This window comes from Somniosus microcephalus, chromosome 3 (assembly GCF_052327205.1).
Source record: "Somniosus microcephalus isolate GS21.2 chromosome 3, FLI_Smic_1.0, whole genome shotgun sequence".
In the NCBI taxonomy this organism is placed as follows: domain Eukaryota; kingdom Metazoa; phylum Chordata; class Chondrichthyes; order Squaliformes; family Somniosidae; genus Somniosus; species Somniosus microcephalus.
This window is the reverse complement of record NC_140989.1, coordinates 156,762,621-156,789,414: the sequence shown is the minus strand read 5'-3', so window position 1 is coordinate 156,789,414 and position 26,794 is coordinate 156,762,621. Positions and strand designations below refer to the sequence as shown.

General features: G+C 44.5%; 1 protein-coding gene across 2 annotated transcripts in view; it reads right to left on the bottom strand.

Moving 5' to 3' along the window:
- The window catches only part of LOC147121489 (ral GTPase-activating protein subunit alpha-2-like), a 290,657-nt gene extending 265,359 nt beyond the window's left edge, over positions 1–25,298 (bottom strand). For both annotated transcript variants that reach the window (XM_085981771.1, XM_085981770.1), the window contains exon 1: positions 24,883–25,298. In XM_085981771.1, the coding sequence (XP_085837897.1) occupies positions 24,883–24,988 (106 nt within the window). In that variant the 5' untranslated portion in view covers positions 24,989–25,298. The remainder of the gene's footprint in view (positions 1–24,882) is intronic.
- Between the last annotated feature and the right edge of the window lie 1,496 nt (positions 25,299–26,794).

Sequence of the window (26,794 nt, the reverse complement as noted above, 5' to 3'; positions counted from 1 at the left end):
AAATAATATTTTTGTACTTTTCTTCCATCTTTTGTGGAAGAAGTGACCTGCCCAGCTTTGTAACTACTTTTGGATGCATTTTACCCAAACATTTTGGGAAATGCTCCATTTGGATAACTGCCTATTAATTCTAATGTATTAAATGATATTGCAGAAGCAGGGAAACTGATATAGTGCACTAAAAAATTATACTCACAGGCCTATTGGGAGGTCGAGTCTTTTTGGATAACCAATTCGTTTGGATAATTAATGTTCAGATAAACTACTTGTCACTGTATATCCTTACAAGGTAATATGTCTACCATTTTATGCTGTCTTTAAGTAAAGTCAAAGGAATCTACAGAAGTCTGCATAAAATTCAAAAAAAGTTACAAAAATGAATAGTCGCAGGAGGTTATGGGTTCAAGCTCCACTCCAGAGACATAAGCTCATAATCTAGACTGACACTTTAGTGCAGTACTGAGGGATGAGGGAATGCTACACTGTTAGAGGATACGTTAAACAAAGGCCCCGCCTGTCCTCTCAGATAGCACGATTCAAAAAGAGCAGTGGAGTTCTCCCAGGTGTCCTGCCCAATATTTATTCCTCAATCAACATCACTGAAACAGATTATCAGGTCATTATCTCATTACTGTTTGTGGGATCTTGCTGTATGCAAACTGGTCATCACGTTTTCCTACATTACAACAGCAACTACACTTCAAAAGTACTTCATTGGCTGTAAAGCGTTTTGCAACATCCTAAAGTTGTGAAAGACATTATATAAAATGCAAGTCCTTTCCTTTATGCCATAAAAGAGGAAAAGTTTTGAGAGGTTGCAAAACGACAGGGCAATGACTGGGCTAGATTTGAATTGCAACGAGAAACCATCTAAGCAGCAGGTTTTTCATAAAGATTACTGTTGAGCTTTTTTCCTCAATTTTAAGCCTTGGGAAAAGTGTGAGGAGACAGCGGGGTCGATTTTCATTCAGCAGTCAGGAAGAAGGCGGGACTACAACTTTCGTGTTTTAGTCCCGCCTACATCAACGTCCGGCCAATCCATGCGATTTTCCCTTGATTGACCTTGTTGAGCCCGCCCAGCAGGCTCAGCAGGCCAATTAAGGGCCACCCAGCAACAGGTGACGTCACAGACTGAAATTTCATCTGTCAAGACGTGTTGACAGATGAAATCTCAGTGTTTCACAGCTGTTTGAAGCTGTCAAACACTGACAGTCTGACTTCTAACCTGAGTCCTTCTCCACAGACTCAGTTAGAAATCTCACCGACACTGAAAGCTGCAGGCTGTCACTTTTGACAGCTCACAGCCATTTTGCTTTCAGTGCCGGCTGAGTGATGGACTCCCGAAACCTAGAGGAAGAAAGGCTGTAAAGGTAAGTACAGGTAATTTAAACTTCTTTACACACTTTAGACACACCAAACACACTTACCTTTGCACTCATGCACCCATCACTCACCTGAACACCGACATCGCGACCCCTCCAACCCAACCTGCTCTAACCTGGCGTGGTTTGGAGCCGTCGGGATCCCACGCGACACCCCTCAAAATAGAGATTAGGCTAAAAACTGCCTGTTAACTGGCAGTTAATTGGCACTAATCCCTTCCCGCCTCGGGTCGGCGGGTCCCAGCGCGGGGCGGGTACCCGCCGCCTGTGAAACTTACGTGGAGGCGGGTTTTGGGCGGGATGGTGTCAGGACCCCCAAATTCGGGATTTTTGCCCCCCAGCACGCCTAAAAGCCCGCCTCACGGCACACTGAAAATCAACCCCAGCAAGTTTAAACAAGGTGGCTACAATACTGAAAAAGTTGACTAACCCAAATTTTTTCAAAAAGATGGTCTTGGATGTTTTGCCAAAATTTGAGGATCCCAAGTAATTTAATAATATTACTTTGCTGTGGTCATTTAACAATGGATGGAAGTGGACAAAGAGTAAGACCATGAGGTGTTCCATTCCCATCTGGGTGGAGAAAGAATAAACCTCTAAAAAAAAAAAACACACATGGAAAACAATGTCCTGATCCTACAAAATCACCTCCCAAATTCAACGGAAACATACAGTACTCTGACATTTCGTTTTCTCCTATTCTCCACTGCAACTGTGTGTAAAAGAAGAAGCACTGCACAAACTTTATTACCCAGCCATCCAGATGCAAGAGGTAGGCAGAGGAGAAAAAATGAGAAAACACCTTTGGCAAATAGAAGCATGCAAGAGTTCAAAATCACCAAACAACATCTTCAGAAGTCGCATTTCATTTTGGGACACCACACATTAAGTGGACCATTGAGGTGACATTCTGCATTAATTAACTAAATTCTTGCACCTCCACTTATTAAAATATCAAGAGGTTGACATAAAAGAATGGAATGCTGAACTGAAAATTTAAAACAAAAACCTTGCATCACGTATTTTTATTATGAAGCCAAAGAATATATGAATAGAAAATAATACCTTGTGTAAATGGGAGCTGTGATAGCATTAGTCAAGTTAAAATAAATAGACAACAGCCAAAATTAAGGCAATTTGTGCTTCCTGGAGATTTGAAGCTTCCTTCTCCAATAAAGCACTTTTGTATGGTCTTCCAATCCAAGTTGCCATCTCTCATGATGTGGCTTACAACCCCCAATATTGCAATGATGGGGAAAATATGCACGTTATATAAAATCAACTGAACCATTCAAGGAACTTGAGTTTCTGTGTTCTTTTTCCCACTCCCCCATGAATATACACCACAGCTGGGAAAATTGTAGGTTAATTTGTAGATGAAATGATGAATGGCTACAGAAAATTCTCCAATAAAACTATTGGCATGCAAAGTTTAGAAACAGCATTTCTATTTGTCACACGAAGGTGAACAACATTTAAAAGCATCTTTGAAATGCAATACTGATAATTTCTTTAAAATTTCAGTTCTTGCTAACATTTGCACCAGGTAACAAGTGGGTCACTAAAACTAAGACCTTAATTCCAATTTTAAACTGGTAACCAAAACATTAAAAAGAAAATCCAAGTTAAGTTTATTAATGCCAAGTGTTGGTCTTACTATTTATAAATCAGGACCAGCAGAAAATATTTCCAAGTCACTGAAGGGATCAGCAGCTCCAGACATCAAGATTGGGGAAAAGTTACATCAATATCACTCAACAGATTAATTGAAAGTTGTATGGATTAACCTACAAAGAAACAGCCATAACTACTGAAAGAAAATCAGAGTTACAGGCCACGTTCTATTTGTCCATGATCTGAGCCCTACTACTTATGGATCCGGACCAATAAAAAGTACTCCAGGACAGTGATTTGTGACTTTCATGGAAAGAGACAGAATTTCAGAAGGCAACTCCAAAATACTGAAAAAATTTCAGAAAATCTCACAATCCCAAGAGATAAAAACAGAATCTGATGCCTTCAGTCACTGCAAACGAGCAGCCCTAATTATAAACTGATGGAATGGTAGAATGCAATCCCCAAAGCAATGGTAAAAATCCTAGAACATCCTGACATAAAAGACTCATCTCAGGGACAAGCAGAAACAGACACAGATTGGGGGTGGATTAACCAGCTCAAAATATTTTTGAAACAGGAAAATAGAAAAGGAGAGCAGAAGAGGAGAAATAAGCCAAACCTTCTCCAGGAGGAAAATAGTATCTTCCAGCATCAGCATTAGGTACATTTTGTGTAATGCTACCAATTCACTATAGGAGATGGGGAGGGGGAAATCAGTGCACTTACGTTATTATACTTTAATGCAATACACTCAACTCATCTCCAATTGCTGCCAACATAATCAGCAATGGCAAGAGACTGGTAACTTTCACCATACCGTTACGTACACATCGAAAAACACCAAGTTCGCACAGATCAGTAATCCAAAAGAGGGAAGGGTGGGATAGAGAAACCTTGGATGCCCCATCCCAATTGCTGTGATGCCCTCTCCCACCCCTCGCAGACAATAAGGAGGAAGTACACAGGGGGAGGGAGAGGAAAGACATGCATGCGAGGAGAGAAAGTGCACTCAGATGGAGAGGGTGAGCAACAGAAAGGAGGGCGAGAGAGCGGACAAGGCCGAGGGCGAGGACAGACATACAGACTGCTATATTGGCCACTCTCCAGTCCTCCAAAACAAAGATTATGCAGTCGGAAGCTCAGCTCGGGGTTAAATAGAACGTCAAAGTTATGAACAGTCTGCTTTAACCTGAGACAGTGGCCAGGGATTACAAAACTGATCCTCGTCTTATATCGCGTTACTGATTTATTTTTTGGGGGGGGGTGTATATGTCGGGGCGGGTTGGAGCTGGTAAGTAGGTGAAACATGGTCAACTTATGCACTCAATAAACTAGAAATACCCACAGAACTTTGAACTCTCCCATGCTGATGGCACCAAGTCATACTGGGGTATTGTCCCTATAAGCACCGCAGCTCTCTGGAAAGTTGCGCATAGGGTCATTCTTCATGTATGGGCCTCGATGATTGACCGTCCAGTGGGGCAGCACAACCAAGTCCAATCTTGTCAATATCACTTCAATACACATTCACTTTTCAGCAGAGGTTACTTGTCAGCAATCAGGATTGGGAATACTGGTAATTTTTTCCCCTCAATAACCCAGAGGCACAAAGGCCATCGCCTCTATTGCCCAGCTGAGCTCACGTAACTTAGCACATATCAGAATTGAACCACTGACCTTTCTGGTCTGTATTTGTATGATACCAGGCAGTATACTTACTCGATAGGTGAAATACTCATTGTTGATACAAAGGGTTTGTTGACATTGTTCAAAAAGAGGAAATGCACTGAGTTGTGTCTCAATATGTAAAGGTATTTCACAATTTGTGGGGGGAAAATTCACAAAATACACCTGTGTTTGCATTAAGAGTGCATTTTTCAGGCCATCAGAGTGTAAGTCAAGCTACAAATAGAAGCTTCCCATCATGGTACATTTTGTAACATATTCACTATCTGTGGAATAACTCATTTTCGATCTACTGCAGTTCTGAAGGCACAATCCTGGACTATATGCTGCCAAAAAGCAACAAGGAAAATTATACTATTAATTCATTTAGGGTTGTTAAAAATCCATTGTTTGACCCCATCTGGGGTACGCCATTCAGTTTTGGGCATCAAACCTCATGAATGATTTATTGGTCTTGGAGCGGTTACAGTGCAGATTCACCAGAATGATACCAGGGCTTAAAAGGTTCAGTTATGAGGACAGGTTGTATAAAATTGGTTTGTATTGCCTTGAGTTTAGATGCTTGAGGGGTGATCTAATCGAGGTCTTTAAAATGATAAAAGTTATTCGATAGGGTAGTGGAGATCGGGAACTCTATCCCCCAAAAGGATGTGGATGCTAGGTCAAGTGAAATTTTCAAGACCGAGATCGATATATTGTTGTTAGGCAAGGGTACATAAGAACATAAGAAATAGGAGCAGAAATAGGCCATTCAGCCCCTTGAGCCTGCTCCGCCATTCAATAAGAACATGGCTGATCTTCTACCTCAACTCCACCTTCCTACACTATTCCCATATCCCTTGATTCCCTTAATATTCAAAAATCTATCCATCTCTCTCTTGGATATACTCAAAGACTAAGCCTCCACAGCCCTCTGTGGTAGAGAATTCCAAAGATTCACCACCCTGAGTGAAGAAATTTCTCATCTCAGTCCTAAATGGCCAACCCCTTATTCTGAGACTGTGACCCCTGGTTCTCGACTCCCCAGCCAGGTGAAACATCCTCCCTGCATCTACCCTGTCAAGCCCTGTAAGAATTTTGTATGTTTCAATGAGATCACCTCTCATTCTTCTAAACTCTAGAGAATATAGGCCTAATCTACTCAATCTCTCCTCATAGGACAATCCCCCCACCCCCCCCCCAACCCAGGAATCAGTCTGGTGAACCTTTGTTGCACTCCCTCTGTGGCAAGTATATCCTTCCTTAGGTAAGGAGACCAAAACTATACACAATACTCCAGGTGTGGTCTCACCAGCGCCCTATATAATTGCAGTAAGATGTCTTTACTCTTATACTCCAATCATAGAAACATAGAAGATAGGAGCAGGAGTAGGCCATTCGGCCCCTCGAGCCTGCTCCGCCATTCAATGCAATCATGGCTGATCATCCAAATTCAGTACCCGGTCCCTGCTTTCTCCCCATACCCCTTGATCCCTTTAGCCTGAAGAAATATATCCAACTCCTTCTTGAATATATTTAATGAACTGGCCTCCACCACCTTCTGTGGCAGAGAGTTCCACAGGTTCACCACTCTCTGGGTGAAGAAATTCCTCCTCATTTCTGTCCTAAATGGCCTACCTTTTATCCTTAGACTGTGTCCCCTGGTTCTGGACTCCCCGACCATCGGGAACATCCTTCCTGCATCTAGTCTGTCCAGTCCTGTCAGAATTTTATAAGTTTCAATGAGATCACCTCTCATTCTTCTAAACTCCAGCGAGTACAAGCCCAATCGACCCAATCTCTCCTCATACGTCATTCCTGCCATCCCAGGTATCAGCCTGGTGAATCTTCGCTGAACTCCTTCCATGGCAAGAACATCCTTCCTCAGATAAGGCGAACAAAACTGCACACAATACTCAAGGTGTGGTCTCACCAAGGCCCTGTACAACTGCAGCAAGACATCCTTGTTCCTGTACTCAAACCCTCTCGCTACGAAGGCCAACATACCATTTGCCTTCTTAACCGCCTGCTGCACCTGCATGCTTACCTTCAGCGACTGGTGCACAAGGACACCCAGGTCTCGTTGCACTTCCCCTTCTCCCAATCTATTGCCATTTAGATAATAATCTGCCTTCCTGTTTTTGCCACCAAAGTGGACAACCTCACATTTATCCACATTATACTGCATCTGCCATGTTTCTGCCCAATCACCCAACATGTCCAAATCATCCTCGAGTTTCTCGACATCCTCCTCACAGCACACACGCCCACCCAGCTTTGTGTCGTCTGCAAATTTGGAGATATTACATCTAGTTCCCTTGTCTAGATCATTAATATATAGTGAATAGCTGGGGTCCAAGGACCGATCCATGCGGTACCCCACTAGTCACTGCCTGCCACTCGGAAAAGGACCCGTTTATTCCAACTCTTTGCTTTCTGTCTGCCAACCAGTTCTCTATCCAAGTCAATACCTTGCTCCCAATCTCATGTGCCTTAACTTTACATGCTAATCTCTTATGCGGGACACTATCGAAGGCCTTCTGAAAGTCCAGATACACCACATCCACTGGTTCTCCCTTATCTATTTTACCAGTTACATCCTCAAAAAATTCCAGAAGATTAGTCAAGCACGATTTATCTTTTGTAAATCCATGTTGACTTTGTCCGATCCTGTCACTGTTTTCCAAGTGCTCTGCTATTACATCTTTTATAATGGACTCGAGCATTTTCCCCACTACCGATGTCAGGCTTACCGATCTGTAATTCCCCGTTTTCTCTCTACCATCTTTTTTGAATAGTGGGGTAACATTAGCTACCCTCCAATCCATGGGTACTGTTCCAGATTCCATCGAATGTTGGAAGATGATCAGCAATGCATCTACTATTTCTAGGGCCACTTCCTTAAGTACCCTAGGATGTAGATTATCAGGCCCTGGGGATTTATCGGCCTTCAATCCCATCAATTTCCCTAACATCATTTCCCTACAAATAATAATTTCTTTCAGTTCCTCCCTTTCATCAGACCCTATGTTCCCCGGCATCTCTGGGAGGCTATTTGTGTCCTCCTTTGTGAAGACAGAACCAAAATATGTATTTAGTTGGTCTTCCATTTCTTTGTTCCCCATTATAAATTCCCCTGATTCTGACTGCAAGGGACCTACGTTTGACTTCACCAATCTTTTTCTCTTCACATATCTATAAAAGCTTTTACAGTCAGTTTTTATGTTCCTTGCAAGCTTACTCTCATTCTATTTTCCCCTTCTTAATTAATCCCTTTGTCCTCCTTTGTTAAATCCTAAATTGCTCCCAATCCTCAGGATTATTGCTTTTTCTGGCCAATTTATATGTCCTCTCCTTGGATATTATGCTATCCCTAATTTCCCTTGTTAGCCACAGTTGAGTCACCTTTTTTGTTTTATTTTTGTGCCAAACTGGGATGAACAAATTCTGTAGGTCATCCATGCGGTCTTTGAATGTTTGCCATTGCCTATCCACCGTCAACCCTTTGAGTGCCATTCCCCAATCAATCTTACCCAACCCACGCCTCAGACCATCGTAGTTTCCTTTATTTAAATTTAGGACCCTAGTCTCGGAGTCAACTACTTCATTCTCCATCTTAATGAAGACGATCATATTATGATCGCTCCGACCCAAGTGGCCTCATACAACAAGATTGCTAATTAATCCTTTGTCGTTACATAATACCCAGTCTAAGATGGCCTGATCTCTGGTTGGTTCCTCGACATATTGGTCCAGGAAACTATCCCGTAAACACTCCAGGAATTCCTCCTCCACAGTATTGTTACTAATTTGGTTAGCCCAATCTATATGCAGATTAAAGTCACCCATGATGACTGCTGTGCCCTTATTGCACGCTTCTTTAATTTCCCTTTTCATGCCATCCCCAACCTCCGCCTTACTGTTTGGGGGTCTGTATACCACTCCCACTAATGTTTTCTGCCCCTTAGTATTTCTCAATTCTACCCATACAGATTCCACATCATCAGAGCCAATATCCTTCCTTACAATTGTGTTAATCCCTTCTTTAACCAGTAATGCTACCCCACCTCCCTTTCCTTTTTGCCTATCTTTCCTGAATATCGAATACCCCTGGATGTTGAGTTCCCAGTCTTGGCCATCCTTGAGCCACGTTTCCGTAATCCCAACCAAATCATATTCGTTTACCTCTATTTGTGCAGCCAATTCATCCACCTTATTACGAATGCTCCTCGCATTAAGACACAAAGCCTTCAGGCTTATTTTTTTAACGCTCTTAGACCTATTAGAATTATTATTTACTGTGGCCATGTTTGATTTAAACCGTTGATTTCTCTGACTGCCACTTTTGTTTTTCTCCTTCCTTTCTTTTGCTTTTATCCTTGTTTCCCTTTCCTCTGTCCCCCTGCTCAGGTTCCCAACCCCCTGCCATCTTAGTTTAAACCCTCCCCCAGAGCGCTAGCAAACACACCCCCTAGGACATCGGCTCCAGCCCTGCCCAGGTGCAAACCATCTGGTTTGAATTGGTCCCACCTCCCCCAGAATCGGTTCCAATGTCCCAGGAACTTGAATCCCTCCCCCTGGCACCATTCCTCTAGCCACGTATTCATCTGAAATATCCTTCTATTTCTACTCTGACTAGCACGTGGCACTGGTAGCAATCCTGAGATTACTACCTTGAGGTCCTATTTTTTAATTTACCTCCTAACTCCCTATATTCAGCTTTTAGGACCTCATCCCGGTTTTTACCTATATCATTGGTACCTATATGCACCACGACAATCCTCTTGTAATAAAAGCCAACATACCATTTGCTTTCTTAACTGCTTGCTGTACCTGCAAGTTAACTTTCAGTGATTTGTGTACAAGGACACCCAGGTCCCTCTGAACAACAACATTTCCCAATCTCCTACCATTTAAAAAATACTCTGCTTTTCTATTTTTCCCTACCAAAGTGGATATCTTCACATTTCTCCATGTTATATTCCATTTGCCATGTTCTTGCCCACTCACTTAGCCTATCTATATCCTTCTGAGGCCTCTTTGCATCCTCCTCACAACATACATTCCCACCTAGCTTTGTATCAAAGGATATGGAGCAAAGGCAGGTAAATGAAGCTGAGGTACAGATCAGCCATTATCTAACTGAATGGTGGAACAGGTTCGTGGGGCTGCATGACCTACTCCTCTTCTCAGTGTTCCTAAAACATTTAAGATAAAGCAAATTACTTAATGATTGTAATTAAATACCTTGTAATCTACTGATGGATGGGGCAATATTATTAGCCAAATTTGGTACAAACACAAACAGTTAACAATACATCATCTCTCAGATGGACGCTAAGATGACACTTAACATCTTAGCTTTACAAAGTAATGTAGTAATTGATCAGCCTGGGGTCCTTGATGTTGAATGCCAGTATTAATTCTGATCAAACATCTTTAAGTCATAATAAAATGACAAGTTAGTGTTGGCACACACATCACTACATAACAAATTTCCTTGCCTCTAAGCAGGGAGAAAGGAATTAGCCATAAGCACAACATTCAGTGTACACCAAGGCCAAAATTATACTTTTTCCACCCGAGACTATTCATAGCCTCACTAAAGAAGAAACACAAACTAAACATTTATTTATATTCAGTGAAATATATATATATTTTTTTTTACAGTACCTGCCTCTATCAGTGTGTTGGTGTAGGGGTTACGGGGATTGGGTGGGATATGTGTCGGTGCAGGCTCGATGGGCCGAAATGGCCTCTATCTGCACTGTGGGGTTTCTGTGATTCTGTGAATTCTAATGTAACATTTTAAAAAAAATTTTTTTTTTTTTTTTAATAAATCGGCTTGTCGTCATGCTGGCTGAATAATGTTAAGTGGGTTAGAAACTGACTTTCTGCAATGCCTGAGGGAATGTGAAGGCTAAATGGAAAGGTAGATAAAAGATTAGGAAAGCAGGAAATTGTACTGCTACTGTCTCTAGCGGTGCTCCAATATATTTTTTATAGCTACTTTGGTTCTTGATTTATAAAACAATTCTACAAACTGTTATTGATCAGAGTGTTTCTCATTGTTTAACTTAAAAAAAAAAAAAAAATTAATACCCTGGAGGATACCATAGGGTTACAAAACCAAAAGTGAGGCCTACGGGTCAAACATTGTCCACATACTTCTTTGACCCGGCCCTCGAAGCTCCTGCCAGTATCTTTGTTGTTGCAAAACCAACCTCCGCACCTATAATCTGCTTAAAAGTTACCAGGCTTTGAAAATGCTGTAGTGGCATAAAAAGGGGAGGGGCGGGGCGGAGGGGGGAGAGGGGGGAGAAGAGAGAGGGGGAGGGGGGGGGAAGAGAGAGGGAGGGGGGAAGAGAGAGGGGGAGGGGGGAAGAGAGAGAGGGAGGGGGGAAGAGAGAGAGGGAGGGGGGGAAGAGAGAGAGGGAGGGGGGAAGAGAGAGGGAGGGGGGAGAGAGAAGAGAGGGGGGGGGGAGAGAGGGAGGGGGGAGAATGAGAACAGAGTAACAGAAGCTGATTTCAGGAGAAAGTGAGCAGGATGAGTGAAGAAAGGAGCTTGGGAGGCTTATACTGTTAATTTATTTGAGTATGGAGATTGATGTGCCTCAATAATTCCGAGACTCGAAGGTAGCAGAACAAAACAAGGCTTTTATTAACTTAGAACGAAACACGTAAGCGAGACAGATGTCGTCCTTCTGGAGATTGGGGCTAGACTGAAGCTAGCTTACAAACGGGGCCAGGTATGGGCGGAGCCCTACACACAGCACATTCCAGCACATTCCAGTATACAATACAGCACATTCCAGTACACAATACAATGAGGTCTGGGGGAAGGGAAATGACACTGAAACCGATCTCAGTCACAGGCAGTGATGAATGGAAATATTTCATCACATTCACCCCTTCTATAGATTTAGTCTGTTCGGGGGTTTGATAGTCCTCTGCGACCGACGTGGCTGTTGCGGTGCCGCGGGTGTCGGCTGGGTGTCCCCGGTAGCCTCCTGGGTCTCTGCCGGGGGTGCCGCCAGGGTTGTTGAAGGGGTAGTTGGTGGGGGTGCCGTTGGTCGGTGTTCTTCCGGGGGTGATGAAAGAGTAGTGGGTGGGTAAGAGTTGCTGTGATCGTCGTTGCCGCTATTGCCGTGGTTGTTGTCGATGCCAGCTGGGGCGACGTCTTTTATGGACACGGTGTCCTCCCTTCCGTCGGCGTGCCGGACATATGCGTATTGGGGGTTGGCGTGGAGTAGGTGTACTGGCTCCACGAGAGGGTCCGTCTTGTGGCCCCTCACATGCCTTCGCACGAGTACCGGACCTGGGGTGGAGAGCCATGACGGCATGGATACGCCCGAGGTGGATTTCCGGGGAAAGACAAACATTCGTTCATGAGGCGTGGTATTAGTGGCCGTACACAATAGCGACCGTATCGAATGGAGCACATCCGAGAGGACTTCCTGCCAGCGGGAGATAGGGAGGCCCTTGGTCCTTAGAGCTAGAGTGACTGCTTTCCATACTGTCCCGTTCTCTCGCTCCACTTGGCCGTTACCCCGGGGGTTGTAGCTGGTGGTACGGCTCGTGGCGATCCCCCTGGACAGCATGTACTGGCGTAGCTCTTCACTCATGAAGGACGCCCCCCTATCCGTATGGATGTAGCTCGGCATACCGAACAGGCAGAACAGGCTGTTGAGGCATTTAATGACCGTGGCGCTGGTCATGTCTGGGCAGGGGAAGGCGAATGGGAACCGGGAGTATTCGTCCACAATGTTCAGGAAGTAAACATTGCGGTCGACGGACGGGAGGGGGCCCTTGAAATCTAAGCTGAGCCGCTCAAAGGGCCGTGTAGCTTTGATTAAGTGGGCTCTATCTGGGCGGTAGAACCGAGGCTTGCACTCAGCGCAAGTGCGGCAGTTCCTGGCCAGGGACCGAACTTCCTCAATCGAGTAGGGTAAGTTACGGGACTTTATGAAGTGGAACAGCCGCGTGACCCCTGGGTGGCAGAGGTCGTTGTGGAGGGTCTGTAGCCGATCCCCGGTGGCGCTGGCACACATCCCTCGTGAGAGGGCGTCAGGGGATTCGTTAAGGGCCCCTGGCCGGTAAATGATGTCGTACTCGAAGGTGGAGAGCTCGATCCGCCACCTAAGAATCTTATCATTTTTAATCTTCCCCCTCTGTTTATTATTGAACATAAACGCTACCGACCGCTGGTCGGTAAGTAGGGTGAAGCGTTTGCCGGCTAGGTAGTGGCGCCAGTGGAGCACTGCCTCCACGATGGTTTGGGCCTCCTTTTCCACGGAGGAGTGTCTGATCTCGGGCCCTTGGAGGGTCCTCGAGAAGAAAGCTACGGGCCGCCCCACCTGGTTGAGGGTGGCCGCCAAGGCGAAGTCAGACGCATCACTTTCCACTTGAAATGGAGTGTTCTCGTCCACTGCCTGTAGCGTGGCCCGCTCAATATCCTGCTTAATGCTTTTGAAGGCGGCGTGGGCCTCAGCAGAGAGCGGGAAAGAGGATGCTTTCAAGAGGGGGCGGGCTTTGTCGGAGTAGTTGGGGACCCATTGGGAATAATAAGAAAATAACCCCAGGCATCTTTTCAGGGCTTTGGGAGTGTTGGGCAGGGGCAGCTCCCGTAGGGGGCGCAATCGGTCGGGGTCTGGTCCGATTTCCCCATTCTCCACCACGCTGCCTAGTATGCAGAGGCGCGTGGTGTTGTAAACGCACTTGTCCTCGTTGTAGGTGAGGTTGAGTTTTTGTGCGGTTTTCAGGAACCTCTCGAGGTTCGAGTCGTGATCCTGCTGGTTGTGACCGCAGATGGTGACGTTGTCGAGGTAGGGGAAGGTTGCCTGCAAGTGGTGGTCATCGACCATGCGGTCCATCTCCCTCTGGAAGACCGAGACCCCATTCGTCACCCCAAAGGGGACTCTGAGGAATTGGTAGAGGCGTCCGTTCGCCTCGAAGGCGGTGTACGGGCGGTCCTCTGGTCTGATAGGGAGCTGGTGGTACGCTGACTTGAGGTCGATGGTGGAGAACACCCGGTATTGGGCGATTTGATTCACCATTTCTGATATGCGGGGTAGCGGGTAGGCGTCTAGTAGGGTGTACGTGTTGATCGTTTGACTATAGTCGATCACCATCCGTTTCTTCTCGCTACCCCTTACCACTACCACTTGGGCGCGCCACGGGCTGTTGCTGCGTTCAATAATGCGCTCTTTCAGGAGCCTGTCTACCTCGGTCGCGATAAACCGCCTGTCCTCCCAGCTGTACCTCCTGCTTTTGGTCGCTATTGGCCGGCAGTTAGGGGTAAGGTTCGCAAATAGCGAAGGCGGCTTTACCTTCAGGGTAGCCAGACCGCACACTGAGGGGCGGCTGGGACCCACCGTACTTGAGCGTGATGCTTTGGTGGTTGCACTGGAAATCCAGGCCCAAGATCACGCTCGCACATAGGTTCTTCATGATTAATACTTTAAAATCATATACAGTTCCGTTAACGCACAATTGTACCGTGCAGTAACCCAGAATGGTCGATGTCTGGGTTTTGTCAGCCATAGAGATGGTACCCTGAGTAGGGACCACCTTTAGGGAGAGTTGTTGTGCCAGTTCTGGGTGGATAAAGCTCTCCGTGCTTCCACTGTCAATTAAGCATTTAACCCGGCACCCGTTTACCTCGATGTCCACCATTGATCTGGATAGCGGGTGCGGCCTGGTCTGGTCCACTGTGACCGATGCCACTGTAGGGCCCTGATCGATACAAGATGGCGTCCACGCTGTCTGCTCACAAGATGGCGGACCCCACGAGGTCGGGCAAGATGGCGTCCAAGATGGCCGCTCCCACGGCGCACACGCGGCGGTGGCGGGTTTTCCGGCGGGGTTCCCTCTGCACACCTTCCCAAAGTGCCCCTTCTTACCGCACTTAAAGCAGGTGGTGCCTTTCGCCGGGCACAGGTTTCTGGTGTGCTTTGGCTGCCCGCAGAAGTAGCAGTTGGGTCCCTGACGCGTCGCGGCTGTCGTAGGGCTTCTGGGGGGGGGGGAGAGCGGGGCCCAGCCGGTGTCGGGCTGTCGGGCGGGGAAGATGCCTTCCAAGATGGCGGCGCCCTCGATGCACACGTGGCGGCGTGGACGGCGCGGGCTGAAGAGTAGGCGTCCGAGTTTCTCTGGGCCACATCCAGGGATCGCGCGGTGTCCGCAGCCTGTTTCAGGTCCAACCCCGTTTTTTCCAGCAGTCTTTGCCGGATGTAAGTGGAGCTGAGGCCTGTGATGAAGGCATCACGAACAAGCTCGTCAGTGTACACCGCGGCTTTTACATCTCGGCACTTGCAGTCTTTGCCAAGCATTTTCAGGGTGCTTAGGAACTCCTCCACCGATTCCCCAGGTCGCTGTGCGCGGGTGGCAAGCAGGTGCCTAGCATACACCTCATTCGTAGGCTGCTGGTAATGCGCCTTTAAGATGTCGCAGGCGGCCAGGTACGTCTCGGCGTCTTGGATGAGGGGGTAAACCCGGTGGCTTACCCAATTCCGCAGAATTCCGAGTCTCATCCTTGCAGCGTCCGTAGCGTCTTTGACGGCTGCGGAATTGTCCAGGAAGAATTCCATACACTCAAACCAGTGTCCGAAGCGTGCTGATGCGTCCGGAGCATGTTGATCCAAATCCAAACGTTCGGGTTTCAGGAGTTGATCCATAGTGTTGAAAAAATAAGTTAATAAAATTGATGTGCCTCAATAATTCCGAGACTCGAAGGTAGCAGAACAAAACAAGGCTTTTATTAACTTAGAACGAAACACGTAAGCGAGACAGATGTCGTCCTTCTGGAGATTGGGGCTAGACTGAAGCTAGCTTACAAACGGGGCCAGGTATGGGCGGAGCCCTACACACAGCACATTCCAGTACACAATACAATGAGGTCTGGGGGAAGGGAAATGACACTGAAACCGATCTCAGTCACAGGCAGTGATGAATGGAAATATTTCATCACAGAGATCTCACTTTTTAATGTATGGATTATTGCATAATCATATGTGGCACAATCACTGGTTTTGGCACATGTGTCAGCCCCAACTCCAACAGTTTGGAAACTCCTGCCTTAAGTACTGTGCTGTATACATGCATGTTTTTTAATGTTTTGTTAAAGTCTTTAACGATTTCTGTCATGCAATTTCTTAAAGAAAAAATGACTTCACAAGATAGAAAGTGATTCAACAGTTTTCATACTCAAAGCAAACATATGGTAAAAGCTGCGACAACCATTAGCTAAATGCATACACATCATTAAATCAAGTCATTAAATACCTTGTCAATCATATAACTACATTTCCTTTTTAGCTGTCAACACGTTTACAGCATCCACAATTACTGTGACAAAACACATTCTTTATGACAAACTGCTGAACAATAGCTCCTGTACCAGAAAATAAATGCAAATTAGCTTTTGGCAGTTCAAAACAACTTTCTACACTACATACAAAATAGAATACCTAATTTCTTCCTATCAATTTAGAAAATTAAGTTCTCAATGCGTGTCCAGGGCTAATTGGATTTTGGTGACAAGAACTTTAAGCATTTGAAAAACCCAACTTTGTTTCCCCGCCCCACCCCACCCATAGCACACCCACTTAATACACTTTGCCTGTCGCTATTCAAAATCTTAAATCCCCAATCCTTCTTTCCTTTGCAGTCACTGAACAAACAATATTGTGCCTGAAGTAATTTCAACCCTGGGTTAGGGCATTAATCCAAGAACATACAAAACAGCCCACTACAATCAGCATTATCATGATGTCTTTTCTAGTTGGGGAACAATTGTAATTTAACATATTGTACTGTAAAACCCATTGAGAGGTAGGAGACAGAGAGGTGGGATGAAGGAATGTACTTTTATTGGTGGAATGTGACTAGTGGTGTCTGCCAGGGATCTGTTCTGGAGCCTCAGCTTTTCACCATATAGTTCAATGATTTGGATGAACAAATAGAGAGAGTTATATATACAAGTTTGCAGATGACACTTAGTTAAAAGACACAGTAGAATCAAACAGCACAGAAAGAGGCCATTCGGCCCATTGTGCCTGCTCTTTGAAAGAGCTAGCCAATTAGTCCCACTTCCCTGCTCTTTTTCCCCATATCACTGCAAATTTTTCCTTAAGTACATCACCACTTCTTTTTTGAAAGTTACTACTGAAACCACTTTCACCACCCTTGAAGGAAGTACATTCCTGATAACAACTTGCTGTGTATAAAAAGAAATTCTCATCGCCCCCTGGATTTTTTTTGCCAATTACCTTAAAGCTGTGTCCTTTGTTTACCAACCCTCCTGCTACATTATATAGAATATTTAGCACAGAAACAGGCCATTCAGCCCAACTACTCTGTACTGGTGTTTATACTCCACAAGAGTCTCCTCCCATTCCAACTACCTCACTTCAGCCTTTCAACATATCTTTCTATTCCCTTTTCTCTCATGTACTCGTCTAGTTTGAAAGCGTCAAAGCCATTTGCCTCAACCACTTCCTGTGGTAGCAAGTTCACATTCTAACCACTCTGAGTCAAGAAATTTCTCCTTATTTCCCTATTGGATTTATTAATAACTTTCTTGTATTTATGGCCGCTAGTTTTGGATTCTTCCACATGTGGAAACATTCTCTCCATATCTACCCTGTCCAACCCATTCATAATGGACCTAAAAAGGATAGAACACGGTACTTTCTAAATAGTGAAAAGCTAACAACAGTGGAAGTCCAGAGAGACTTGGGTGTCCAGGTAAATACAGGAAACTTTGTGATATCCGGCACCGACGGGACCGAGCTGTTGCCGTCCCATCAAAACTGCCGGACAAACCAGCGCTAATGTTAAAACATACGGAGCTTTATCTAGCAACAAACCGCAACAGCTTCTCAACAGTTGGCCGTAGCTTGCAAGCGTCTCTGTAGCTAAGCAACTGCTTTAGCTAGACCTTGCAGAGCCTGACTGGTGAAAAAAAAGCAACGAAAAGAAAAAAAACTTACTGAACCGACTCCTGAATTTTGCCGGTGAATCGAGCATTCCGGACAGTTAACCTCCGGATAAACCAAAGTTTCCTGTAGATCATTAAAATGTCATGAACAGGTGCAGAAAATAATCAAAAAGGCTAATGGAATGCTGGCCTTTATATCCAGAGGACTAGAATACAAGGGGGTAGAAGTTATGCTGCAGCTATACAAAGCCCTGGTTAGACCACACCTGGAGTACTGGGAGCAGTTCTGGGCACCACATCTTATGTTCTTATGATATATTGGCCTTGGAGGGAGTGCAGCGTAGGTTTACCAGAATGATGCCCGGACTCCAAGGTTTAAATTACAACAATTACAGTTGTATTACCTAGAATTTAGAAGGTTAAGGGATGATTTGATCAAAGTTTAAAAGATATTAAAGGGAACATATAGGGTAAACAGAGAGAAACTATTCTCGCTGGTTTGGGAGTCTTGGACTATAGGGCAATGACTAAAAATTAGAGCCAGACCTTTCAGGGGTGAAATTAGGAAACACTTCCACACAAAGGGTGGTAGAAGTTTGGAACTCTCTTCCGCAAACGGCAATTGATGCTACATCAATTGTTAATTTTAAATCTGAAATTGATAGATGTTAACCAAAAGGTATTAAGGGATATGGGCCAAAGGTGGGTATTTGGAGTTAGGTTGCAGATTAGCCATGATCTCATTGAATGGTGGAACCAGCTCGAGGGGCTAAATGGCCTACTCCTGTTCCTATGTTCCTAATTTTAAAAGACCTTTATCAGGTGACGGTCACCTCTAAGTCTTCTCCTTTCTAAAGAAAAAAGCCTCAACCTGTTCAATCTTTCCCAATAGCTGGAATCTCTCAGTGCTGGAACCATCCTTGTAAATTTTTTTGCACTTTCTCCAGTGCTTCCAAGTCCTTTTTGTAGTATGGAGACCAGAACTATGCACAGTACTCTAAGCAGCCTGACCAGGATCCTAACAAGTTTAACATAACTTCACTAATTTTGAATTCTATACCTCGAGAAATAAATCCTTCGTTAGCATTTTTAGTGGCTTTGCTGACCTGCGATGCTGCTTTTAACGATTTGTTCACCTGTGTCCCTAGATCCCTTTGCTCTTCTACCCCATTCAGTTTCTTATATTCTAAAGTGTAGGTGATGTTTCTGTTTTTCTGACCAAAGTGCATCACCTCACATTTATCTATGTTAAAGTTCATTTGCCACTTAACTGCCCAGTCTGCAAGTTTTCTAATATAAGAACATAAGAAATAGGAGCAGGAGTAGGCCAATCGGCCCCTCGAGCCTGCTCCGCCATTCAATAAGATCATGGCTGATCTGATCCTAACCGCCAATCCACTATCAGAGAACCATCTCCTGAATCTAACAGAATTAGACACACGAAATAGGAGCAGGATCAGGCTACACGGCCCCTGGGCCCGCTCCACTACCCACAGGGCCATGACCGATCCGAACCTAGACTCATGTCCAAATTCCTGCCCGCTCCCCGTAACCCTTAATTCCCTTTACTTCTAGGAAACTGTCTATTTCTGTTTTAAATTTATGTAATGATGTAGCTTCTACAGCTTTTTGGGGCAGCATATTCCATGGACCTACCACCCTCTGAGTGAAGTAGTTCCTCCTCATCTCAGTTTTGAAAGAGCAGCCCCTTATTCTAAGACTATGCCCCCTAGTTCTAGTTTCACCCATCATCGGGAACATCTTCCCCGCATCCACCCGATCCAACCCCTTCACAATCTTATATGTTTCAATAAGATCGCCTCTCCTTCTTCTGAACTCCAATGAGTAGAGTCCCAATCTACTCAACCTCTCCTCATATGTCCATCCCCTCATCCCCGGGATTAACCGAGTGAACCTTCTTTGTACTGACTCGAGAGCAAGTATGTCCTTTCTTAAGTATGGACACCAAAACTGTACGCAGTATTCCAGGTGCGGTCTCAGCAATACCTTGTACAACTGAAGCAATACCTCCCTATTTTTATATTCTATCCCCCTAGCAATGAAAGCCAACATTCCATTGGCCTTCTTAATCACTTGCTGCACCTGCATACTAACCTTTTGAGTTTCGTGCACCAGGATCCCCAGATCCCTTTGTACTTCAGTACTTTCCAGTTTCTTGCCATTAAGATAATAACTTGCTCTACGATTTTTCCTGCCAAAGTGCATAACCTCACACTTTCCAGTATTGTATTCCATCTGCCAAATCTCTGCCCACTTACTTAGCCTGTCTATGTCCTCTTGAATGATATTGCATTCTTCCTCAGTGTTAACAATAACCCCCAATTTGGTCTCATCTGGAAATTTAGATAGTTTCTCGTTCCCAAGTCCAAACCATTAATGTAAATTAAGAGTAACAGTGGCCCCAGCACTGATCCTTGTAAAACACCACTTTCTACCTTTCACCAATCTGAATAACTACCCTTTACTCATATTCTCTGCTTTCTATTTTTAGCTCATTTACTATCCATTCAACAGTTTGACCCCTAACTCCACATGCCCTAACCTTTGTCATGAGCCTACCATGTAGCCTTTTAAAAATCCAAGTACAGGAAACTTTCTGGTATCCGGCACGGACGGGACCGAGCTGGTGCCGTACCATCAAAACTGCCGTAGAAACCAGCGCTAATGTTAAAACATAGAGCTTTTGAGCTCCGTGTGAATCAACAAACCCTGTTGCTTAGCAACAGCTTCAAAACAGTCGGCCGCAGCTTAAAAGCGTCTCTGTAGCTAAGCAACAGCTTCAGCTAGACCTTGCAGAGCCTGACTGAAAAAAAAAAGCAACGAGAAGTAAAAAAAACTTATAGGAAACGGCTCCTGAATTTTGCCGGTAGATAGAGCTTTCCGGACAGTTAAACGAAAGTTTCCTGTATATGACATATAATACACACATATGTATAATAAATAAAAGTGTCTCTGTTGCCTCTTCCCTAGTTTCCATGGGTATGTGTAGGTGCATGCCATCCAGGCCTGGGGTCTTATCCTCTTTTAGTTTTGCTAATTTTGAATTATTTTCTCCCTTTCTATCCCAACTGTGGAAACAGTTTCTCCCCATCTACACAATCAAAACCCCTCATAATTTTAAAGACCTCTATTAAATCTTCACTTAACCTTCTTTGCTCCAAGGAGAACAATCCCAGCGTCTCTAGTCTCTCCACATAAATGAATTCTCTCATCCCTGGTACCATTCTGGTAAATCTCCTCTGCACCCTCTCTAAGACCTTGACATCCTATCTAAAGTGGGGTGCCCAGAACTGGACACAATACTCTAGCTGAAGTTTAACCAATGACTCATAAAAGTTTACTATCACTTCCTTGCTTTGTACTCTATGCCTCTATTGATAAAAAAGCATATGGGATCCTTGGCTTTAACAGCTTCATCAACTTGTCCTGCCACCTTCAAAGATTTGTGTATGTGAACACCCAGGTCTCTTTGTTCCTGCACCCACTTTAAAATTGTACCATTTACTTTATACTGCCTCTCCTCATTTTTCATTATCACACTCATTACCCCAAAGTAATCCAATAAAGACAAATTTGAATTTTCTTTTAATGGCGAGAGACTAAAAACTGGAGTAGCAATGGGATTTGGTGTCCAGGTACACAATCAGTAAAAGCTAGTGCACAGGAACAAAAAGTAATCAAAAAGACTAATGGCATGTTGGCCATTATCTCAAGGGGATTGTACAGAGCCTTGGTCAGACCCCATCTGGAATAGTGCATTCAGTTTTGGGCACCCCACTTCAAGAAGGATATATTGGCCTTGGAGGAGGTACAGTGCAGATTCACCAGAATGATACTAGGGTTTAAATGGTTCAATTAGGAGGAAAGGTTGCATAAACTCAGGTTGTAGTCCCTAAAAGTTTACGGTTATCTAATTAAGGTATTTAAAATGATTCGATAGAATAGATACAGAGAAGCTAACTAATCTAGGGATCCAGAGCAAGGGGGCACAATCTTAAAATCAGAGCTGGGAAATCAGTAATCACTTTTTCACACACAGGTTAGTGGAAACGTGCAATTCTCTCACACAAAAGGCAGTGGATACTAGTTCAATTGAAATTTTCAAGACTGAGATCGACAAATTATAAGGATATCAAAAGATATAGATCAAATGGTGTTCAGGTACAGATCAGCCATGATCTAACTGAATGGCGGAACAGCCTCAAGGGGTTGAATGGCCTACTCCCGTTCCTATAAAGCTATGGAGTATCTATGTATAATAATGTATTCAATTTTCTATGTATGTTGCACACTCCTTATTTGGGAATCATTATTCTGTCATACTCGTCAGGTCAGGTGTTAAAACCTGCTACCGTAGTGACAGTAGATGGTACGACCTGTGACCACCTGAGTGCCCGGGCGGTAATTAAGTAACCTGACCAATTCCAGAAAGTGCCAACGTGATGGAGGAAGTGCGATCAAAAGGCGGATGAGCTAATCCATGAATGAGAAAACCGCAGTCACAACCTGCAAGCCGTGACGCAGCTGCAGTAGATAAAAGTCAACGAGAAAGCATTCATGGACATTCCAAAAACAGAACAGCAGGAAGAGGAGTGGAGGACAGTTACAGGAGCTCAACCATAATCGATCGATGATGATGATGATTCTGTCATACATCTAGGTAGCCTCTCAATAGGATTTTGCCTAATATAAAGCTATTTGTCATACAAGCACACCTGCAGCTGTGCACTTCTACCAGTAAATAGGGCTTCATAAATTGCAGAAGCTGCAGATCCCCATAAGTACACCTATAGCACTCATGTATGCAGAAATTCATTTTCTGATTTTCTGTGGGCAACGCCATGGGCGATTCCCCTTGCGATCTAAATAGGCAGAATTTAATCGAAAATCAGAGAACATTTTTACTTTTGAGCTGCAAATAACTGCCAGAAAAAAATTACTCCAAAATTCTGAACTTAAACATGCCATGCTTCTATATCAAAGCTAGAAGTACATAGATTTTTGGTTGATGGGGGGAGGGAAAATGGGGAAACTAGGTGAATCAGTGAGTTATGGCACTGGACTTTAATATCTAGGATGGGAGTTCAAATCTAACCCCAACTGATGGAATAAAAATCTCCCCTAGTTGGCTGTACAGATCCTATGCAAAATAACTTTTGGGAAATCTCAAGCCAATTGCCAATGAGTTTGGCATCCAGCAAAAAACTGCTCCTAATTAGGCACAAAATGACAATCTCACTCAAAGGCCATAGGATAACTGGAAAAATTCACAATGTTGCAGCTCAGGTGCTCTCAAGGATGGAGCTGAGCCACATTGTTAGGTCAGAGTACAGAGAATTTTACTTTGCAGCTAACCATGAGAACCTGACCTAGGAGTGTTTGCAGCTGACACCAGGTGCCCAAAATGGACTGTTCCACTCCCCACGTCAACATCACTCACTTTAATAAGCACAAAATGCACCCCAAAAACCTGCAAGTTGTTAAGTTTTATTTAGTAAGTTGGGAGTTGAGTAAACATTGCATCATACTGCAGTACACCATGAAATATGCCACAAGTTAGAACACCAGTCAGATGGATAGCTCTTGAACAAAATCTCACTCGAGCAGCAAAACTATTTGCAAAAGATTTTATACATTCTGCAAATCAGAGAATCTATCTGGGGAATTTTAGACCAATCATTATTCAAACAACACAGATGTAGAAGATTAGACTCTTTGCTATAACCAAAGCAGAAGTCATGTAATCCATATTGATTATCATAATTAGTTACAATCAGAAATTTAGATACTACCACCAATCTGCCATCAAGGTCTCAACTTAGTACAGTGCACTTATGCAGCATTTGCCTCATTTAACATTACTTTAACTTCAGTTGTGCCACACGTAGAGAAACTTTGTATAAGAACAGCAAATAAATCCAAATAGTCACAAAAAGGCATCTCAGTCTCTTCATTAACAGAGGCATAAGGCAGTCTGAATGTCCAATATCAAATAATCTATAACACCTATTGTAAATTCACCACAATTTTATATTTCAAATTAACTATTCCAAACATTATTGTAACAATTCAGTACACATAAAAATCATAGAACATCCAGGAGTCTGCACACACGACAATACACAATATAATTTTGTTCACATTTCAATACACAATATAATTTTGTTCACATTTCATAGACTTTCAATTGTTTTCAAACTTTGCTTTGAACGCTTTGCAAATATTGACACATTCCCAGGGACCCAGTCCTAACTTCCAATATGGTGTCAACTATTCAAAAGAAAATGGGTCTATTACTGCAGAAACCATTCTATTAGTTTCCAGCAAAAGATATGTTCGGCTAGTAAGACAAAAAGTATTTTAAAAAAGACTATTTCAAACTACACTTGTGGCACAGACAGAAATCAAATGATGTTGCAGACCTGAGTTTGAGCTTTTGTGCTTTAGATGAGCAAAAAAACTTGTACATGCAGCACCGTTGATTTTCCAAACTTGACTTAATATATAAAAAATTTAAGTCAACAGCAAATACACATAGATGCAGAACCTAGCTTAACCAGATACTTAAGGTTAAAAACTCTCATAGTCCCCTTTCAAGTTACAATACAAGGCAGGCCTTTGTGGCTTGATAATTTAATGCATATTGTACGAATATCAAACTGTACAAAGAAACTGGGGTTCATTTAATGACGGCCATTACAATTCTGAGCTACACAACAGTCCTACAAGCGGCACCATCAATTCAATCAATAGCAATTTTCAGTTCGAAAATACTACAAATTTGACGTGAGGCAAAAAACCGTGCATGAACATCAAGTACCAAAGCCAGAGAAAATTCAGAGCTTATCCCAGCCACATAAAAATGTGACAGCTCCAGATAATTGTATGTATCGAGCAATGCATGTTTACTACAGTACGCCTTCACCATCGTACAGAGAAATACTAGAATTAACTAATTCTATGGTGTGTGTGTGTGTTTGTGTTGGGGGAAGGAGGGTTTAATGGAATTGCATCCACCGCCACATTTCTGATTCTTTTGACAGGAAGTGTGAGCCAATCCGGTCCACGCATGCGCTCCTCCCGCTCGATCCGTCCGGTTATTCAGACGCCCTTTGGTACTGAGGCTGGAGGAGCTGCCGGGGGCCGAGCAATGAAATAAAAACACCGAGGCCATCACTCCCACTCCCCGCCGACCGTGTGGGGGCTGACTCTGGCGCTGCATCTCGCCCTCCCTTCGCGCTTGTCCGCCTGCTCACTCACCTAGCAGAGTCCTCAGGTGCTTGAGGCGGGTCAGCACATCCTTCTTTGGGTCCAGAACTTTCTGTGTAGATTTCTTGACGTCTCCATGAGCCTTTCTGGAAAACATTCCGTTCCGCGAGCGGCCAGAAACCTTTGTTTGGTTAGACTTTTGCCCGTCGCCCTTTTAAAGTCGCTCTCAAGCTGCCAGATGCATCTCCTCTGATCTTTTAGTTTTTTTGTTAAATGTATGGTGGTGTTCTTGTCCTCGCCACCGCCTCTCACTCACTGACACCGCGCTCCGCTCCGTCTTCTGGCTGTAAACACGGAACTGGCCGCCATACGCCCGCCGCCCCTCCTCCTTTCGCGCTGACGTCAGACGCCGCGCCTGGAGGCGGGGCCAAGAATCGCCTGGTCCTCCCAGTGGATCATTCTGCACTGAGTGAGCATGTGATCGCAGAGTATGAGAGATTGCAGCTTCCCTCTTCCACTATCTAAAGAGGTTGCACCTTAATTTTTGGTTGCACTTCAGTGCGGAGCGGGCAAGTCGGGACCTCACCCTAGGACTGCTCCTGGGCCTGGCCAAGGTGACCATTAACAAGTCCAGGCAGTGGGCGGTTGGGGGTGGTCATACGGCCTGACTGCCTGCCTCTCTTCCGTGGCTACGTTCGCGCCTGGGCGTCCCTGGAGATGGAGCACACTGTGTCCACCGGCCGCTTGAGGCCTTCCGCGAACGGTGGGCACCGGAGGGACTGGAGTGCATCATCACCCCAGGAAATAGAATTTGAATTTAATTTGTTAAGTTTCCTTTTAATTTTGGTTAAGTTACAGTCTTTATTGGCTGTGCCCCTTTAAAAAGGGGGCACATGCTTACCTCTAAATTGGTGATGGCAATTGCCATCCACCAGTGCAATAAGAGTGAGCATATGCAAGTTTTGGTGACTTTATCTCAACTTTAAACACAGCTCCAATGATGAAGGGGTTTGGCAATGATCTCACTCTTTGTGGTCATAAAGTTAGAAGGTCTTATTCAGAAGGTTCTGGGTTTAAGTCCCAGCTGGTGGGTTGGAACGGGAAATGCAGCCAGCAGGGGATGGAAAGGAAGGGGAATACATTCAATGAGCATTGGGACCACCCTCAAAATTCTTGGAGGACAATGGCTGGAAGACAGCGAGTCCAAGTAACCAGCGAGTTTCAGGAATCCCTGAAGCACCAGTGGAAGTCTCAGCATCTGAGCGAAACAAAACCAAAAGTTTCCTACTCCCTACCTGTTAAAAAGTACCCCATCTCCCCTTCAGACATAGATTTCCCCCCTCGCTGAGCAGGAATCATGGACCTCCCCAATGAGTCATGAATTGCATTAATTCCTTCCCCGCTCCCACAATTGGCTTAAGTTTTCTGCTAGCTGCATTTACCCTTACAATCTGTCTTCCTGCTAAGAACATAAGAAATAGGAGCAGGAGTAGGCCAATCGGCCCCTCGAGCCTGCTCCGCCATTCAATAAGATCATGGCTGATCTGATCCTAACCGCCAATCTACTATCACAGAACCATCTCCTGAATCTAACAGAATTAGACACACAAAATAGGAGCAGGATCAGGCTACACGGCCCCCGGGTCCGCTCCGCTACCCACAGGGCCATGACCGATCCGAACCTAGACTCATGTCCAAATTACTGCCCGCTCCCCGTAACCCTTAATTCCCTTTACTTCTAGGAAACTGTCTATTTCTGTTTTAAATTTATGTAATGATGTAGCTTCTACAGCTTTTTGGGGAAGCATATTCCATGGACCTACCACCCTCTGAGTGAAGTAGTTCCTCCTCATCTCAGTTTTGAAAGAGCAGCCCCTTATTCTAAGACTATGCCCCCTAGTTCTAGTTTCACCCATCATCGGGAACATCCTCCCCGCATCCACCCGATCCAACCCCTTCACAA